Source organism: Vigna angularis, chromosome 10 (genome assembly GCF_016808095.1).
Source record: "Vigna angularis cultivar LongXiaoDou No.4 chromosome 10, ASM1680809v1, whole genome shotgun sequence".
In the NCBI taxonomy this organism is placed as follows: Eukaryota; Viridiplantae; Streptophyta; class Magnoliopsida; order Fabales; family Fabaceae; genus Vigna; species Vigna angularis.
Genome location: NC_068979.1, coordinates 10,600,767 through 10,618,601, shown reverse-complemented (window position 1 = coordinate 10,618,601; position 17,835 = coordinate 10,600,767). Strand labels below are relative to the sequence as shown.

The 17,835-nt window shown below is 33.6% G+C and overlaps 1 protein-coding gene across 4 annotated transcripts; it reads left to right on the top strand.

Moving 5' to 3' along the window:
- Window positions 1–5,409: 5,409 nt before the first annotated feature.
- Window positions 5,410–17,567, top strand: LOC108335857 (ATP-dependent DNA helicase Q-like 2). 4 transcript variants are annotated; one of them, XM_017572042.2, is made up of 20 exons: window positions 5,410–5,621; window positions 5,813–6,033; window positions 6,572–6,718; window positions 6,840–7,052; window positions 7,368–7,472; window positions 7,584–7,688; window positions 7,821–7,943; window positions 9,196–9,284; window positions 9,759–9,795; window positions 9,888–9,921; window positions 10,511–10,563; window positions 12,770–12,847; window positions 13,122–13,187; window positions 13,787–13,853; window positions 13,938–13,991; window positions 14,165–14,272; window positions 14,682–14,746; window positions 15,986–16,064; window positions 16,517–16,728; window positions 17,105–17,567. In XM_017572042.2, the coding sequence occupies exons 1-20, from the start codon at window positions 5,558–5,560 to the stop codon at window positions 17,282–17,284; spliced, it is 2,100 nt and encodes a 699-aa protein (XP_017427531.2). In that variant the 5' UTR covers window positions 5,410–5,557; the 3' UTR covers window positions 17,285–17,567. The 4 variants fall into 4 exon arrangements, with proteins under 4 accessions (XP_017427531.2, XP_052725585.1, XP_052725586.1 ...); XM_052869626.1 differs by having other exon boundaries at window positions 5,429–5,621; window positions 5,795–6,033; XM_052869627.1 differs by having other exon boundaries at window positions 5,431–5,621; window positions 5,795–6,033; window positions 6,624–6,718.
- The last annotated feature ends 268 nt before the right edge of the window (window positions 17,568–17,835 follow it).

Sequence of the window (17,835 nt, the reverse complement as noted above, 5' to 3'; positions counted from 1 at the left end):
CAAAAAAAAAGTGGGAGCATAACATGTCAAGTTAGTCAATAAAAGGATAAAGAAAATCATGACTCAACCTATTAAGTGTGACTACATTTGAAAATTGTGCATTTCCTAAAAAGGAAGAAGTTTAAACTTTGAGGAATGAGATATGGATCTTTTAAACATATTGGAGATGATAAATGATAATATGAAGTTTGGGAAGATCTTAAAATATTTTCTCTTAAAACTATGTGCTATAAAATTTTAAAATTAAGAGAGACATTACTTGATTGACTCAAATTCAAATGACAATTGCAGCCTATTACACCAAGTTAAAAAAAATATAGGATGAGTTAAATTTATATGGTAATGCAACTTGCATTTGTGTAGTAAAGAATAAAATACGCAATTTGATGTAGTTTCTTATAGAATTGAATGACTCTTGTAGTGTTATTTGTGGCCAACTCTTCTTATTGAATCCATTGTCTCATCTTACACAAGCTTGTTCTTCTACCATTTAAGAAGAAAAACAACAACATTTGGACACCACATGTGACAATAGAAGCTTCAACTATGGTTGTTCAAAAAAAAGAACCAACAATCCTTGTTATTCGACGCAAACAAAGTCTTTATTCTTGTTACCTTTCATCTAATCAAAAGTCGCTGCATTGTTCTCTTTGTGATAAAAATCATCATACAAAAGAAACATGCTCAAAGTTGCACGGTTATCTTCATGAACACACAAAGCACGAAGCAACTGAGAATGCTTATTCTAAGCACAATGGGAGTAGTTAATTTTCAACTAATAATGTCACACCGACTCCAATAATGCAATACGATAAATAGATTAACTGAATTACAACTTTAAGAGATGTTGTCTATCATACATGATAATGAATTATCTCATTCAACTAATCCTAAGACCAACAACTCTGGTCACCAATATTTTTGTCATTCCTAGTCACATCACATTGTTACATTACATTAATAATGTCACGTGATAGAGTCTCGATTTAGTTTTTATTTTTTTTTCTAATTCAATTTAATCATATTTTTATTAAAATAAAAAAATGTAATATCCTTTCAAATTGAGACAATTTTTTTTGTATAAATCTTATAATACTTTTTTTATTAAATATTTTTAAACTAACTTTAAAATCTATATAAATTTATTTAAAATAGCTTTAGTTAGAGTTTAAATGTGATTATTAAATCTGACATGAAACATAGATCGTACAATTAAAAACAAAAAAAAAACAAAATAAATTAATAATTTGAATAGTTTAATTTCTTAATATATATATATATATATATAACTCTAACATCTCAAAATATAGTATAAATACTATAAAAGAGCTATCACAATTTTAATAAAATAAACCAGTCGATAAACAAAAATATTAAAGTTATTTACGATCATGAGTAACCATAAAAAAAAAACTTTATATACAAACTAACTAAACACAACTACATACATGGCAGCTAGTTTAAGATAACTAAACATATGTAGATCCTCCCTTCAAAGCTTGCTCCATCATGACCTCATCACCCTCTACTCACACTCATAGGATGATCACAGTCAAGACATGTATGTAATGCACAAGAACATATCACAAAACATAAAGAAAATGGTAAGCTAGTATTACAAAACAGTTCATAATATACTTATACATTTCATGCATGAATAGTATATCACATAACACAAACCAAACATCTTCCGCATCTTAGGCCATACTGAAGCACCTTCTGTTACTTTCACCACATGTGTCAATCCTCTCTACTTGAGAATGAATGACCATCAAAATGTCAGGATACCCCCCAAGATTGAACTCCCTACATTCATACTAATAATACTTGAAACCATCACCAAGAAGCTTTTCCTTAGAACTTATTTCCACAACTTTTAAAACCATAAATATAACTTCACATTTACATTGCATACTAACACATGAAACCACTGTGTAAGACCCAAAAATAAATTAATACTATAAGATAATTTATTTTGCAACTAATATTTAGCTAGTAATAATTTCTTATTTTGTGATGGTAATTGTGTATTTAAGTGTTTAAGATGTAATTCTATTATATTACTTACTTTGTTAAATTAGTATGGTTATTGAATTAAATGGCTTTAGGATTCTGTAAAACTTGTCTTGCTTTTCTTAATTTAATTGCATGCGAGAACTTTGCCTATTTATGGTTGTCATAAAAGTTTGGAGTGTGATGGTTAGTCAGATGATCACGTGAAGTGTTAAGGATTTTGTGCCATATATGAATAAAGAGTGAATAAAAATAGCCACATCAACATACAGTCCTTTCGGGGCACATTTAAATTTTTTTTAGTAAAAAGACATACTTGGATGAAACAATTCTTGATGCACCAAAAGTTTGTTCCTGCTTTTGTTTATTTTATTTTATTTATTTTTTTGACAAAGGTTGGAAACTTTTCATTCAATTCCTTTAAATTTTATATTTTTCCACTTATTTGAAAGTAGTCCATTTTGTCTGCCATGCGGATCATGGGTTAGATTACTTTATGTCTTTCAAATATGAAAAGTTTGTTATTTCAAGAGTGGAACAAATTTCTTATGCAATAATTGTCTTAATACGTGAATCTGGTTTCATTTTTTTTTTGTTGTTCTAAAAGCTTGAACTATGATGTATATACATTAGCCACATGAAGAATTTATATTCGTGCATACTAAGGGCCATATTGAGTAGCATGAATCTTTTCTTCTTCAACCATGATCAATCTTTTCCCCCACTTCATCTGATAATTTTTTTATTGTTGTTGCTTTCTCCACTCTTCACGGTTATGGTCTATTTCCTTTACCCTGGGGTCACTTTTGTGAAAGCATAGCACAATATCTTCTTAAGTGCACACATCAAGACAAAACTTTCATCATGAAACGACTATGTGGGAAACATTGAACGAAATTTTGACCTTAAGAACCAATATTATCCTTTTCTAGTGACCAACATGATTCCTGTCTAGAAATCGAGGGACCGTCTGTTTGTTAATAAATCATAGGATTTCATTAGGAAAAGGAAAGAAAATAAAAATAGCAAGAACTGAAAGAGTGAATGGGAGAGATATCTGAAATTGGAGTGTTGCCGGAGAAGTTGAGAAACTAAGGGAGAAGGAGACTTAGATCAACAAAGTAAGGGCTGAAAAACTTAAAGAACTAACCAACCTCTGCTGGAGAAAGAGGTAGGGGAGCTAAACCATTTCTTTTATTCATTGTAGAAATTGTATGATTACCTTGAATTGTATTCTATTGCATCTTGATTGATCGGTAGAGATGCATATCGTATCTTGAAAGCTGGTCATGAATCTTTTTGCTGTAAGATATACTCGTTATCAACTCTCATAGCAAGAACTGAAAGAGTGAATGAGAGAGATATCTGAAATTGGAGTGTTGCCGGAGAAGTTGAGAAACTAAGGGAGAAGGAGACTTAGATCAACAAAGTAAGGGCTGAAAAACTTAAAGAACTAACCAACCTCTGCTGGAGAAAGAGGTAGGGGAGCTAAACCATTTCTTTTATTCATTGTAGAAATTGTATGATTACCTTGAATTGTATTCTATTGCATCTTGATTGATCGGTAGAGATGCATATCGTATCTTGAAAGCTGGTCATGAATCTTTTTGCTGTAAGATATACTCGTTATCAACTCTCATAAATATGATACAATCATAAATCTAGTTGAACAAGTGTTGATTCACGGTTCTGCACAAAGTGTGTTTCCAGTCATATGATTGTTGTAAGCCGATGTCTTTCTTTAATTTATGGTTACGCTTGCTGACTTTGGTTGGGAGGCATGAAACAATTTGGTAATAGAGAATAATCGAAGGCTATTGCTTCATATATATTAATATGAGTATATCAGACAATGAATAATTTGGATGTGAATTATACTTTTATGAGGCGTGCATGTTGGTATTGTCGTAAGTCTTCTCTTTTGTCTAGTTATATATTTCTTTTTCTTTAGGGCCATGCTTCTTGTGTCAGACTTACCATACTTACATGTTTTTAAATTTATTCCTTTATACCATACCACGACTTTCCATTCATTTATTCATTGTTGTCGGAAGCAAGTTTCTTTACTATTGGAATTCCAATTCCAGTCGTAATGGTCTATAGTAGTATAAAATTTTAGAATAGTTTAATTGCTATATTTTCCTTATAGAACCTCTCTCACGGTACTAAATTCTCTTGGTATGTGTACCCTGAACATAGTAGCAGTAGCATATTCATTTCTAAACTATGGTAGAATAATAATTAAATAAGCTTACTGATACGACTGTCGTGGTCATACAAATTTGATGTGCATTAAATAATGCAGTATAGTACTAGGAAGTGACTCCTAGGTCGTCTCTCAAGGACTAATTTGTGGCGGTTCAATCTCAGATTTTTTTACACGAAGTGGGGGGGGGGGGGGGGGGGGGGGGGGGAGTAAATTTTAAAGATAGTAAAATCAAGCAAACTTTAATCAAACCAACTTCCCTTACCTTACACCAAAGTTATGGAGCTCTAAGAACACACTACTCTGCTTTCCGTGCAAGGAACTGTAGAAACACCTATAAATCACCAAAGTGTGATAGAAAAGAGTCCTTATAACCACAAATAGACAAGAAATCAAGAGATAAACACAAATGATACATGCCAAAAGAGTTTCTTAAGCATATCACAAACAAATGATTAAAGGAAAAATGGTAGAAACTTATGTGCTCTAAACCAAAATCTAATCGGTAGATAATGAAGATTACTTTGTCATGATATTCTAAAAACTTTTTGATCGTCAAACAAATGATCGAAGAGTAAAATATCTTAGAGGGGAGAGACATAAAACTTAGAGGAAAAGTTTTAGAGATATAATTTGTGTTTTAAGTAATGAGAAGAGTTTAAGAAATTATATTTATATTATTAAATCATTTTAACATTAAAACATTTGATCTCATTTAAAAAAAAAAAAAAAGTTTTTAGTTTTAATTAGGTAAAACCTGTTTAAAAATATTTTCAAAAATATTTAATAAAAATTTCATCATAAGATTTATAAAAAAAATATAATTTTTGTTCTAATTCAAAAAAAGCAACATTATTTCATTTTAATAAAAAACAAGACTAAATTGAATAAAAAAATAAATGTAAAAACGAAATTTAAAATATGAAAATATTACGTTACGTGATATAATTTTAAAATGAATTGTGAATTTTTTAAAAAAATATAAAAAAGTTTTAAAAGTAATAAATTAATGCATGATACTGAATTTAACTCTGTCTGTATAATATAAAATATCAAATTATGTTATTTTTTTCATAATTGAACATTACACTGACACAAAAATTTTGGAAGGAAAAAACAAACTAAATGAATAATTAAACCTAAAAGTAAATATATCTGAAAACATAATCTCATTAAAAAAAAAAAATAATCTTGAGAGTTGCATTGCAGCACATACTTGCATAGGCGAATTTTGCACTGCAAAGTAACCTAACCATCACAGTTCAAACGAGGCAGTTGGTGTAGACCGTCGCTTTTAGGGTTGTCTTGCGTTGCTCTCTCACTTGAAACTGTTCCGTGATGGAGAGCAACGAGATTCTAGAGGAGCTTCTCAACATTGAGGTCGAGATTCAAGATGTTCAAGGTGCTTCTTCCCCAATCCTTTCAATATCACAATGTTAATGCCACGAACTACTCGCCTAAATTTGTCGCTATACTTGTCACGATAATGCAAACAGAACGGTTTCGCTTCATCCTGATGATCATGTTCACCAAATGGTGCAGGCGAATTTGGTATCGTTTTTAATTTAAAAATAGTATGATTTCCCTTTGCAGAACAAATAAGGGCGTTAATTGAGAGACAAGAGAATCTGTACGAGAGAAAATCGGAGCTGAGTGCTATTTTAGAGGCGTGTAAGGAATCTGGAAACGAGGCCAGTAATGTGGCTTCAAGCGCCGTGGAAGATTGGAGTGGGACATTTGAATGGGATTCTGAAGCAGATGATGTTAGGTTGAATGTTTTTGGCATTTCATCTTACCGTGCAAATCAAAGAGAGGTAACTAAGAATGAAACATTTAAAAAAAATAATTGAAAGGGGTAAAAAAACAAATGTCCTATTCTGGTTCCTTTGAAGACACCTTTTCACTGTTTTGTTCTGAACTGAACTGAAGTTGAGTATCGAGATTGTACATTCTCCATTTCCTTTATTGTATAGTACACTCACATTCCCGTGGTTTCTTGAGATTGCACACAACCCCCTATTTTTTTAAGCAATGTCCCTATACACTCGATGTACAGTGTAATGCTCTGTTATTCGATTAAGAAAGTTATTGTGAGTTTAACTCTTAAACACCTTTCCTCTTTAAATGTGTTTCACTCTTATTTTAAAGTGCTCTGATTAATGTTGCTCTCAATTTTTAGACACTATTTGCTTTCTATAAGTTGGGCAGTGTGTTCCTTTTGTTTTCCCGTGCTATCATATTGACAATCAAACAATCAAAGTATTAGTTGTGGATATTTTTCTTTTGTATATATACAAAAGGATTATGTCGTTTGGGTAAATTTTTGTTAACCGGTAGTAGTGTCGATGACAGATAATTAACGCCATTATGAGTGGAAGAGACGTTCTGGTTATTATGGCTGCAGGTGGTGGCAAGAGTCTCTGCTACCAGCTTCCTGCTGTTCTTCGTGAAGGAATTGCTTTAGTTGTCAGTCCTTTGCTTTCCTTAATTCAAGATCAGGTGCATTTCATTATGTTAAAATCCTGAACGAATTTTGGTCAATGATTTTTAATTATTTTTTTAAATTTTAAAAGGTTGTTTTCTTCCTCTTTTATTCCCCTGGGTGGGGCGATTGCTTCAGGTAATGGGTTTGACTGCACTGGGCATTCCTGCGTATATGTTGACTTCAACAAATAAGGGAGATGAGAAGTTCATATACAAGGCTTTGGAGAAGGGAGAGGGGGACCTCAAAGTATTGTACGTCACCCCAGAAAAGATATCAAAAAGCAAGAGGTTTATGTCAAAACTTGAAAAATGTCATCATGCCGGTCGTCTCTCTCTAATTTCAATTGATGTGAGTTCATAGTGAGATGCTATATAGGCTTGTTTTGTTTTGAATTATGTTTGTCAAATTCATCTTGTTTATGAATTTATGTGGTTTTTGACTTGTGTGTGTGTGTATTGCTTCATTTGCTGGTCATTAGCCTCTTTTGACTAAATGCAACTGGGCAACGACCAAGACAGTTATCTGGAATTTTGATTGTTAGTCACTTATCTTTTGTATTTGTATTGAGGTTTAGAAGGCCCTGATAAAACTTTTCATGACTGAGATATAACAATGCTGCATTGGTTGTAAGCCAATAAAATTTCGGGTTGGTTTGCATTGCAGGAAGCACATTGCTGTAGTCAGTGGGGCCACGACTTTCGACCTGACTACAAGAGCCTCGGTATTCTCAAGACACAGTTTCCTAATGTTCCTATGGTGGCTTTGACTGTAAGTTTTTATTTATCCTAAATTTGTGTTATGTATTACAAGTGAAATTATTAGACTTGGTTTTGCTTCATACTTAATTTTGGTTTATATCAATGGCATTTTATTTGTCAGGCAACTGCTACTCAGAGGGTCCAAAACGATCTGACAGAGATGTTGCATATTCCTAGATGTGTCAAATTTGTCAGCACAGTCAATAGGCCAAATTTGTTTTATATGGTATATTTGTAGCTAATATCTGTTTACAGATTTTTTAACTTTCTATAGAGTGCCCTTTTCCCCGTTTCCCAAGTTAACAAAACTCTTCACTTTAATGTAAAGTCTAATGGACTTTCATATTTTAAACGGCAGGTAAAGGAAAAGTCATCAGTTGGGAAGGTAGTCATTGATGAAATTGCACAGTTCATTCAAGAATCTTATCCAAATAATGAATCAGGGATTGTTTATTGCTTCTCTAGGAAGGAATGTGAACAGGTATGCTTGATTGCGGCTATCTTCAACAATTAGGCATACATATTTTGAATGTCAAATATTGCCCTCAAGGAAGCACAGTGCACACGATTTTATAGTATCTCTTAAACCTTAAATTTGCTTTGGGTTGGCATCGTGTTTTCACTTTTCAGCTTCTTTCTGGGGTTGTACCTGGCATTTTTGTAACGTCAGCATAATTAATCTTAGAATTTTGGTGATAAACATCAAACAACACATGTACTATATTGTTTGAGAATTACAGAAATTTCCTTCCATAAGGATATACAAGGAACCGTTCACTTGACCACATCAAAACGTTCTTTTATAATAGAATACTAGAATACAAGTATTCTCACAAATCTATAATGTTTTTATACATAGAGACTGCATTAATAAGCTTTTACCATAGGTCACCTAAGTGAGAATTATCTACACATAGAGACTATATATCTTTAACCATTTTTCATTTTTTCTGTAATTTTTTTTTTAATTTTTTTCCGAAGTTTTGTAAATATATTTAGTTATCATGACTTAATTTTATAGTTTATTTTAATTTTATTTCCTCTTTTTTTTATTATTTTAGTATCATATTATTATTATTTTTCCATTATGATTTTGTTTTTCATATTTTCAATTCTAATTTGTGTTATAGGTCTTGCAATTATTGAATATATATACACAATAATAAAATTCTAAAATATTATTTGTATTGGCAGTCAATATTTATTATCAATATATAATTTTTGTTATTAAAAATGGCTTTTCAATTTAGTGTAATTATTAATGGTCATTCCAAGATTCTCCTGCTTTCCTTATAGGTATTGAACAAATTATTTGGACATTCTGGTGTTGAAAGAATTTGTTCACAAACTGTTGAGGATTTTATGTGTATCTTTATGGGTCAGTTACAGAAATTGTTATGATAATTGTAATTATTTTGAGGGTGTATAGTAGTCCCCCCAGTAAATGAAAAATGTAAGGAAATATAGCACAAGATGGAAATACCAAGAGCTAATTGGGAACTTACCCTTGCTAACTGTGTGCCTTTCATTTAATTGGGAGAATGTGTCCAAAAAATTGTTTCATTGCATCCTATCTTCTGCTTCTAATGCAAAAATACCTCCAGCATGATCTAGAATTCTGATATAGCATCTACTCTATTTTCTTCAAATGTCAATATATTTGTGCCCTTTGTCATACGCACCTTGTGAGGAAGAATATATACTCACCCCTTTTGTTGTCAAGACTATTTTAGGTTGCGAAGGAGTTGAGGGAGAGAAGAATTTCAGCTGATTATTATCATGCAGATATGGATGTAAATGCTCGGGAAAAAGTTCACATGCGGTAAAGTAATCATCTGAATGTTGTAATTTTTACATATTAATTATAATTTTCTCCAAAGATAACTCCTTTTCTTTTAAGTGTTAGTGTTGAATATGTCACTGAATGTTAAAATCTTAGATGCCAGTGTTTTAGGAACTAAATGAATACAGTTGGCTCAATTTCAGTATAGTCTGTGACTTGTTAGCACTGTCTTGTACACTAATTTATGAATACTTGTTTTAGACGACCTTGGCTGAATTTGAGTGAAGGCTGAATTTGAGTGTGGGTTTTCAATTGCCAGTCTTTGGCCCTGTTAAGTAGTACGAAAGAGTTTCAGAGACAACATATGGCTCTTCTATTTATTATATCTCATAAATTTTGAGACCGCCCCTGGTTTTTGCACATCATTCGTATATGTGAATATATAATAGTCTGTAAATGATATGATGATGGCACTAGCAAATGAGTTACTTAATGAAGACTTTTATCACACAGGTGGAGCAATAATAAGCTGCAGGTCATAGTTGGCACAGTATGTATCATGAAGACTATTTCTATGAGAGGCTGACACATGCTTTTTTTGCCTCTAGCCTTTACTACATTGGAATTTTTTATTCATTTCAGGTAGCTTTTGGTATGGGAATCAATAAACCAGATGGTTAGTATGCAAAACATTTCTCAGCTGTATAATTGATGTGTTTATGCCATCAATAACATTTTTTGCAACTGCAATTGTTTCCTGTATGAAAACATAATGCAGTTTATTTTCTCATGTTCACTATTAAAATAGGATAGACTCAGATTCAGTGTCATACTACTGTAATATTTTCGAAGCTTTTAATGCAGATTTGGACACTAATACTGGCTTAGTTGTTTTTTTTTTTCATTGTTATGTGCATTTGCATTTCATTTATTTGCACTGGACGTATTGTTGACAAGGGTTCTTTTTATGACAGTCAAAATCAATGTTTTTTTTTTTTCTGAGGGGCATTATTGATGTGATGATTTGTAATTAATGCCTCTTTGGATCAGAATTCTGCTGGAGTCTTAGAGATATCTTTATCAAGATTCTTTACATGATTTAATTGTTTTAAACCGATGCTTGCATTGGTGGATAACGGAGTTTGCAGCACTGAGAAGCTTGCTTATGAGTATTTTTACTAGTGACATCCCCAGTGGATGTGCACATTGTATTTGCTTTACCTTCATTGAGCTGATAACATTTAACGCTAGACATTTTCATGTAGTCAGGTTTGTCATCCATCATAGCTTGAGTAAATCAATGGAAACATACTACCAGGTTTTGCCCTAATCCTAATAAGTTTTTCTTCTATTAGATAACCTTTCTATTTTCTCTAGAAGCTTAATTTGTTGGGTGAAGACCTAGGAATGGTTTTTATCTAAACATAATGTTGCATGCAAAAGTTTTTTGGGCTTGAAGCATCGATAACGCCTGTGCTTCTGTTAGAAGTCTCACATCGACTAGAGATAAGACCGATTTATAATATATAGGTGGGTACAAACCTCACCTTACAAGCCGGTTTTGTGGGGTTGAGTTAGGCTTAAAGTCCACTTTTTAACATGGTATAAAGTCCACTTCTTAACATTTTAATTACTTGATCAAATTGATTCTTGATTTCATTAAAAAAGAAGATAAAGATAGCTAACAATTCAGAATGATTTTTCATAAGATAAATCCAAGTTCATCTTGAATATTCATTAATGAAAGTACAAAATATCTAAAACCAAAAGAGGAGATACGATTAGGATTTCATATATCAGAATGGATGATGGAAAAACTAGAATTACATATTGATTGAGACCTTTCAGGAAAGAAAGATCTAACATGTTTTCCTAATTGGCATGCCTCACATTCTAAGGTCGGGAGACCACTAAGTTCAGGACACATCTTTTTTAATTTGGACAAATGAGGATGACCAAGTCGATCATGCAGTACTTTAGCATTAGGAGCAGCAACACAAGACACCCTTGGATGAGATCCAAAATGGTATAATCCGCCAACTTCATATCTTTCTCCAATCTGTCTCTCCGAACCACGCTCATGTATAACAAAAGATTTGTGATCAAAGGTTATTGAACAATTTAGCATTTTGGTCAACTGGCTTAGGAAAATTAAATTAAAAGGATAATTAGGGACAAAAAGGACAGAGTTGAGATCGAGGGAGGGAGACAAGGAAACATGACCGACACTTTGGAGGAAGTTTTAGATCCATTTGCAAGAGTTATGAAATGAGGTTTTTCTCAAAGGAAATAGATGAGAACAAAGAGGTATTACCAGAAATGTGATCAGAAGCACCTGAGTCAATTACCCATGAATTTTGACCTTCCATTGATTGAGAAATGTAGGCTGTTGATGTACTGGGAGATTAAGATGGTTGTGCTAAGTTGTTAGACTTTAACCTTAAATATTGTTGATATTCATCCTCGGTGAACTTAGAAGTGGAAGTTTCAGTCTTCGAAATATTGGCGGTTTTGGAAGGCAAACCATGTAAGGAGTAACAATTCTCTTGAATGTGACCCATCCTTTTACCGTATGTGCATTGAGGACGTCCCCGACCTCCTCGTCCTCCTCCTTTAGTGCCATGTCCTCCCCTTCCTCGTGTGGCAACCATGACAGATGGTTCCACTAGTTGAGTTTGAGATACCAGGACACGCAGAAGGCGAGTGGTCAATGTTTCCATGGAGGGGACCTCATGCTGGTCAAAAGTTGATCTCTGAGATGATCAAAATCGGGATGTAAGGCACGAAGGATCAATATCATATAAAATTTGTCTAGTTTCTTTTTAATATCCTCTAATGGGTCCGCTTCAAAAAACATCCTGAGTTCTTCGACAACAGATGGGGCTTCAGCCATGAAGGACACCATATCATGGTCTGCCATTTTAAGAGATGCAAGCTTGTTTGCAGTGTCATAGAGATGTTGAATATCGTTGGCATAGATGCTTTGAGCTTTCTTCCAAAAGGAGTGACAAGTTTTGAATGCCCTCTAGAATTATTTTATAGTTTCATTCTCAAGTTAGTATTAGAGCGGGTCGATCTCGCTCTAGTTTCTGTCTCGTAGCATCTGTATCAGAGCTATGGTTAAAGTCTATCTTAGCGATATTTGTTGTTTGTTGGGCATGTTGTTCCACCCGCTATTGGACTATTATCGGACCACCTATTAATGTCTAGTCTCACGCTCGAGATGATGTCTATACCTCAGTGTGAGGGGTGTGTGTTGGAAGTCTCACATCGACTAGAGATAAGGCTAATTTATAATATATAAGTGGGTGCAAACCTCACCTTACAAGTCAGTTTTGTGTGGTTGAGTTAAGCTTAAAGTCCACTTCTTAACCGCTTCCAAAGCCTTTTGCTATACACCAATTTATTGAAGATGAATTGGGGTTGCAACGAGGGTTTAATACAAATGACTATTGATCCTAAATGCTTAAGTAGACAGGTTAAAGAACGCCCACAGATGGTTTTCATGTAACTTTTTTTTACAGGAAAGTGGACGAGCTGGCCGAGATGGACTTCCTTCGGAATGCCTACTGTTCTTTAGGCCTGGTGATGTTCCACGGCAGGTGAAACTCTGCCACACTCTTGATTATAAATTTGTGCATATTTCTGTCCGTTTATCTTTTTCTGAAAAAACTAGAGCATGCTGGACATAAGACCTTTACATCTTGAGCTAAAACATTTTGCATTGGATTTTGAGGTCTATTTTTGCACTAATTTCATTTAAGAATATAGTATGAGATAAACATGTAATCAATCTATTTCAAGTTTGGAAGTAATCTAAATGTTGCATATAAATTGCTGGATTATGTGAGCAAATATCATACCAATTTTTGTCAGAGTTCAATGGTCTTCTATGAAAATACGGGGCTGCAGAATCTCTATGACATAGTACGATATTGTCAGGTAATTTCTTCTGTAATATCCAGTTTTATTAAGTAGTTGATCTCTTCTCAGTTGTTTGAAGTTTTAAAGTTAGAATATTGATTTCTTTCTCCTTCCTCTTCTTGTTTAGGTGGGGTTTCTTGATTGTTTAGGTGGGGTTCCCTAGCCAATCTGTTGAAGTGTGAATATAGGAAACAAAGTTGTTAAAGTGTGGATATATACGTGCAGCTTTAGTCCTTTCTGTATGCTGGATTGAGTGCCTTTCTTTCTCCTTTTCATTTGTCTGATTATGGAAAATGATTATGACCATTAAGTCATTGAATTATTAAAAGTTAAATTCAAAGAATATCTACAAATAAAGTAGTGTGTAATTGTGTTATCTATTTTTAGGGTTTTCTTTAAGAGCCTTGGGGATTTTATCTTCGGGAAGTTATGAGTTTCTTTAATTAATCAGGATTCGGAGTTATTTAGTATAAATAGAACTATTTGGTTTTTATTTTGTATAGTGTCACAATACATAAGAATGTTATTTAAGGTAATGTTTTCCTCTTTTTTCATCCTTATCCACCAAAACTCTTTACTTGCATCACTAATTGTAATTTTCATTCCCTTTAATGCAGTCCAAAAGACAATGTCGACGAAGTGCCTTTTTCCGGCATTTTGCTGAGCCACTTCAAGAGTGCAATGGTATCTCTTTCATTCTTGTCACTTACTTTTCTTTTGTTCTCTGTTCTGATGTTGCATGCTTTATTTATATACTCGATGTTACAGGGCTGTGTGACATCTGTGCATTATCAAGAGAGGTGAAAGAAGTGGATGTCTCTGGTTCGTTGCTCTGACTTTTAGTTCAAGTTTTACCTTCTACACTTCATTTACCATATATTTTGTATCAAACTGATTGATTTCCTTTGTTTTTTTTTTCTTCCTTTTGCTATCTCAACTTTTTCCTACTCTCATCCTCCCATTTTATTTACACAACACATGGGTATACTTTACAGATCTTGCAAAACTGATGGTTTCATTCATGCAAAATATGCAAGCAAATGATCAGAGGTCAACAATGTTGCAATTAGTTGATAAAATGAAAATAAAACAGAAGGAACTAGGTTGGTTTGTTCTCTACTCTTTTTATACTTTATATTTGTCTGGCTAGATTATTTGCTATGAAGTACTAAGACCTTTGGGCCTAATCAGTCCTTCCCTCTGGTCTTGTCTTGCCACTTAACATGGTTTAACAGTAAGGTTGGAGGAGTAACCCATGGCTCAAAAGTCAACCAAACCGTTGTGTGTAGAGACAAGATAAATAAATAAATAAATAAGAACACAACACCCAAGCTGCTGGATGGATGTGTTAACTGCTCTCCTAAACTTCATTGAAAATAAAGATAGCTCTCCTCCTTTCCTTTTCATAATTCATGAAAATTGCAATATTTATCATGTACCAATCTTAATTAGTTTCTCTAATGTAATTTATCACAAAAATGAATCTTATATCCTGCGATATTAATTGTCCAGGTTCTGAATTGAAGCGAGAGGAAATTGAGCAGCTCATCTTACACCTTTTATTGGGGCGGTTTTTGGTAATACGTTGTTCCTTCATCACTGAAAGTTATAAACTTGCTCGTAAAATTAGCTGTGCATATTGTAGACAAGGCAAGACAACCTCATTACATTTAGGAGTAAAAATGGAAGAGCAAACACTGTGTAGAATATTAACATATATGATGACTCTGATTGAGTTTTGTGATTTATCTTTTCATCTACTTTTGAGGCTAAACTGTATGATTAATATCAACGTCCTTTTGTTTCGCTAAAATGTTTGATCGTTGTCCTCGTCCATTTGTTAGTTTGTTGTTCTGTTACGGTACCAACAGAACCGAGCTGTGGAAGTCGTTGTGGGTGATAAACTTATTGTCTATACGAGGCAAAATCAATCCCACTTTCTTTGCAACATTTGAAAAGCACCAGTCTTAACTTTCTGTTCTGCAGTGAAACTGCACATATTTTTCCATGATTCGCGCTAAACAGCTGGAGTAATCTTCATTTCAATTAGTTCCTTAGATAAAGTGCGATTCATTTGAAGCATGGATTTATGTCAGTCCTCAAGCACTCAACTGTGACCCGGATGAATCCATTCAAGTCAAAGACAATTAAAAATTCTTTAGAATTGCCTCAGTGAACAAAGAGCTTCTGCTTTTCGTTAACATCTACAGACATGGAACCAGTTTCGCAATCACAGTGTTGGAAGTTCCACATCGACTAGAGATAAGGCCAATTTATAATATATAAGTGAGGTGCAAACCTCACCTTATAAGCCGGTTTTTTGGGTTGAGTTAGGCTTAAAGTCCACTTCTAATATGGTATCAGAGTCATGGTTAGAGCCTATCCTAACGAGTTTTAAATGGACATTTTTGTTTCCACCCGTTGTCGGGTCGCTATCGGACCACCCATTAATTTTTACTATCACGCACGAGATGTCTATACCTCGGCGTGAAGGGGGTGAGTTGGAAGTCTCACATTGACTAGAGATAAGGCCAATTTATAATATATAAGTGAGATGAAAACCTCACCTTACAAACCGGTTTTGTGGGGTTGAGTTAGGCTTAAAGTCCACTTCTAATACATAGTATCATGATTATGCTAACCGTTACTTAAAAAGGAAAAAAAAAACTGTGAAGAAAAATTAAGGGGATGTAGTCCATAGTTATTTTACTTTGGATTGCATTAACTGTCAGTTCTAATTTTGAAGTTCCGAGCATTCATATTTGATCTATCAGAAGAATAGCGGGTGATTTAGAACAAACCTTTTCTTGATGTAGAAAGAAGAATTTCAGCATACAGCTTATGCCACAAATGCCTACATTGCCGTGGGGCCATTGGCCAAGCAAATACTACAAGGTACTCATGATTTCCTATCAAAGATGCTAATCTATGATAAATCCAATATATCACTGAAAATCCTATTAATGTCTTTTATTACATCTGTGCCATGTTATTTCTTTTATTCAACCCTGAAATTCATTAATGATAGCCTGTTTCTTTCAACGAAGTCGGTTGATTTTTCTGACTTATGGCCAAGCTTGCACCAATTTGCATCGCAGCACTGAACAATTTCTGATTCTTAATCTAAAGTGCTGGTGTGTGTCTGAATTTGATTTGCCAAGTGTCATCGTCACATGTTGATTACCTACTTGTAATCTTTTTTGTTACTATTTAAGCTGCCCATGGTGCTATTACCCCATAGAGTTGAAAATATCAGATTTTCCATGTTTTATTTGTTGGCACTATTTGTTGCACGGTGTCTAGATGTACTTAACTCCCCGCCCCCACTGTCATTGTTTTATGTGCAGGGAAGAAAACTGTGACACTTGAGATTTACACTGAACAGAATGCTGGTGTAAGATCAGTGAAGCGTCGCTGCCTTGGGTCCTCTGGTTTGGAGCTAAAGCTTGATGAGCTGAGAAAAGAGCTGTCCTATGCTGGAGGAATACTCCCACATTCAGTCTTATCCATGGAACAAATCCGCTTATTAAGTTCTCAAAAACCAAATTCACTGGAACAGGCAAGTTTTAAGTATGTTTGGATATGTAGTGTTGAGTGGATTAAAATGAAACGGGGAATAGAAAAAAGGTGTAATAATAGAAAAATATGAAACAAATATACTATTTATCATTTAGATATTTTTGTAATTGAAAGGAAAGAATTGATACTTCCATCCTCTACCCCCTCTGAAGCATAGAGAAGAAACAGGAAAGTGTATGAATGACATCAAGTTCCTCTCCATTTCATTATATTTTTAACAATCCAAATAATGTAACTCAATTTCATTCACTTCGATTTCACTCCATTCTATTATTCTATCAGTGCTCATCCACACCATATGTAATAGTTGTTGATGTTATCCAGACCAGAGTTATGATTTCTGTTTGTGTGTGCAGTTGGAGAAGGTAATTGGAAAATTGAAGACAGAAAAGTACGGAAGTAGAATACTTAAGCAAATTAAAAAGTATTCGGATTCCGAGCCGGCTGATAAACAAGAAACTGATGGTAGAGCAGCAAAGAGGTCAAAAACCAAGAAAAATCTTGTTCTCATTGACAGTAATGAAGATGAGGATTGATAACTGGTGCTGCTGTCCCCTTGACAATTTTTGTTTTAGTTATTAAATTATGACACAGTTGAGGAGAAAGAAGTTATTCAATTACAAACTGAGTTTCTAGGGCATCAAAATGAAAAAATGGAATCTTTATGACAAGTGCCAAAGGGTCTTGATTGTTTCTATCATTAAAAACAGTTGATAAAATCGAAATTAGAGTAGAAACCGTATCCTGTAGATCAACATTTAAACAGAAAATTTGGTACTCTGTAATTTAATTAATCATAACCCTGATTTTATTTCTCTATCTGTTTTCAAATGTCATTTTAAATGAAGAAAGACTACTGAAACTATTTTGTTCTTCCGAGACGATTCATTAGAAAAAGAACCAGAGTTTACCTCGTGATTTAATATATACAAATTAAACAAGTTTTAAATATATGTTCTGTCAATGTTGCATTTTAAATTTTATTTTCAAATGGGTGTTTCCATTTGTGAAGAATTATGATGTGTGTCTAAAACGTGAATATTAATATTAACACATCATATTATGATAGTATTTGCACGAGGGATAT

Coding starts and splice junctions, on each gene's coding strand:
- LOC108335857 (XM_017572042.2), top strand. CDS start 5,558: ATGGAGAGCAACGAGATTCTAGAGGAGCTTCTCAACATTGAGGTCGAG. Junction 9,285..9,758: donor CGGGAAAAAGTTCACATGCG/GTAAAGTAATCA, acceptor TTTATCACACAG/GTGGAGCAATAATAAGCTGC. Junction 9,796..9,887: donor TGCAGGTCATAGTTGGCACA/GTATGTATCATG, acceptor TATTCATTTCAG/GTAGCTTTTGGTATGGGAAT.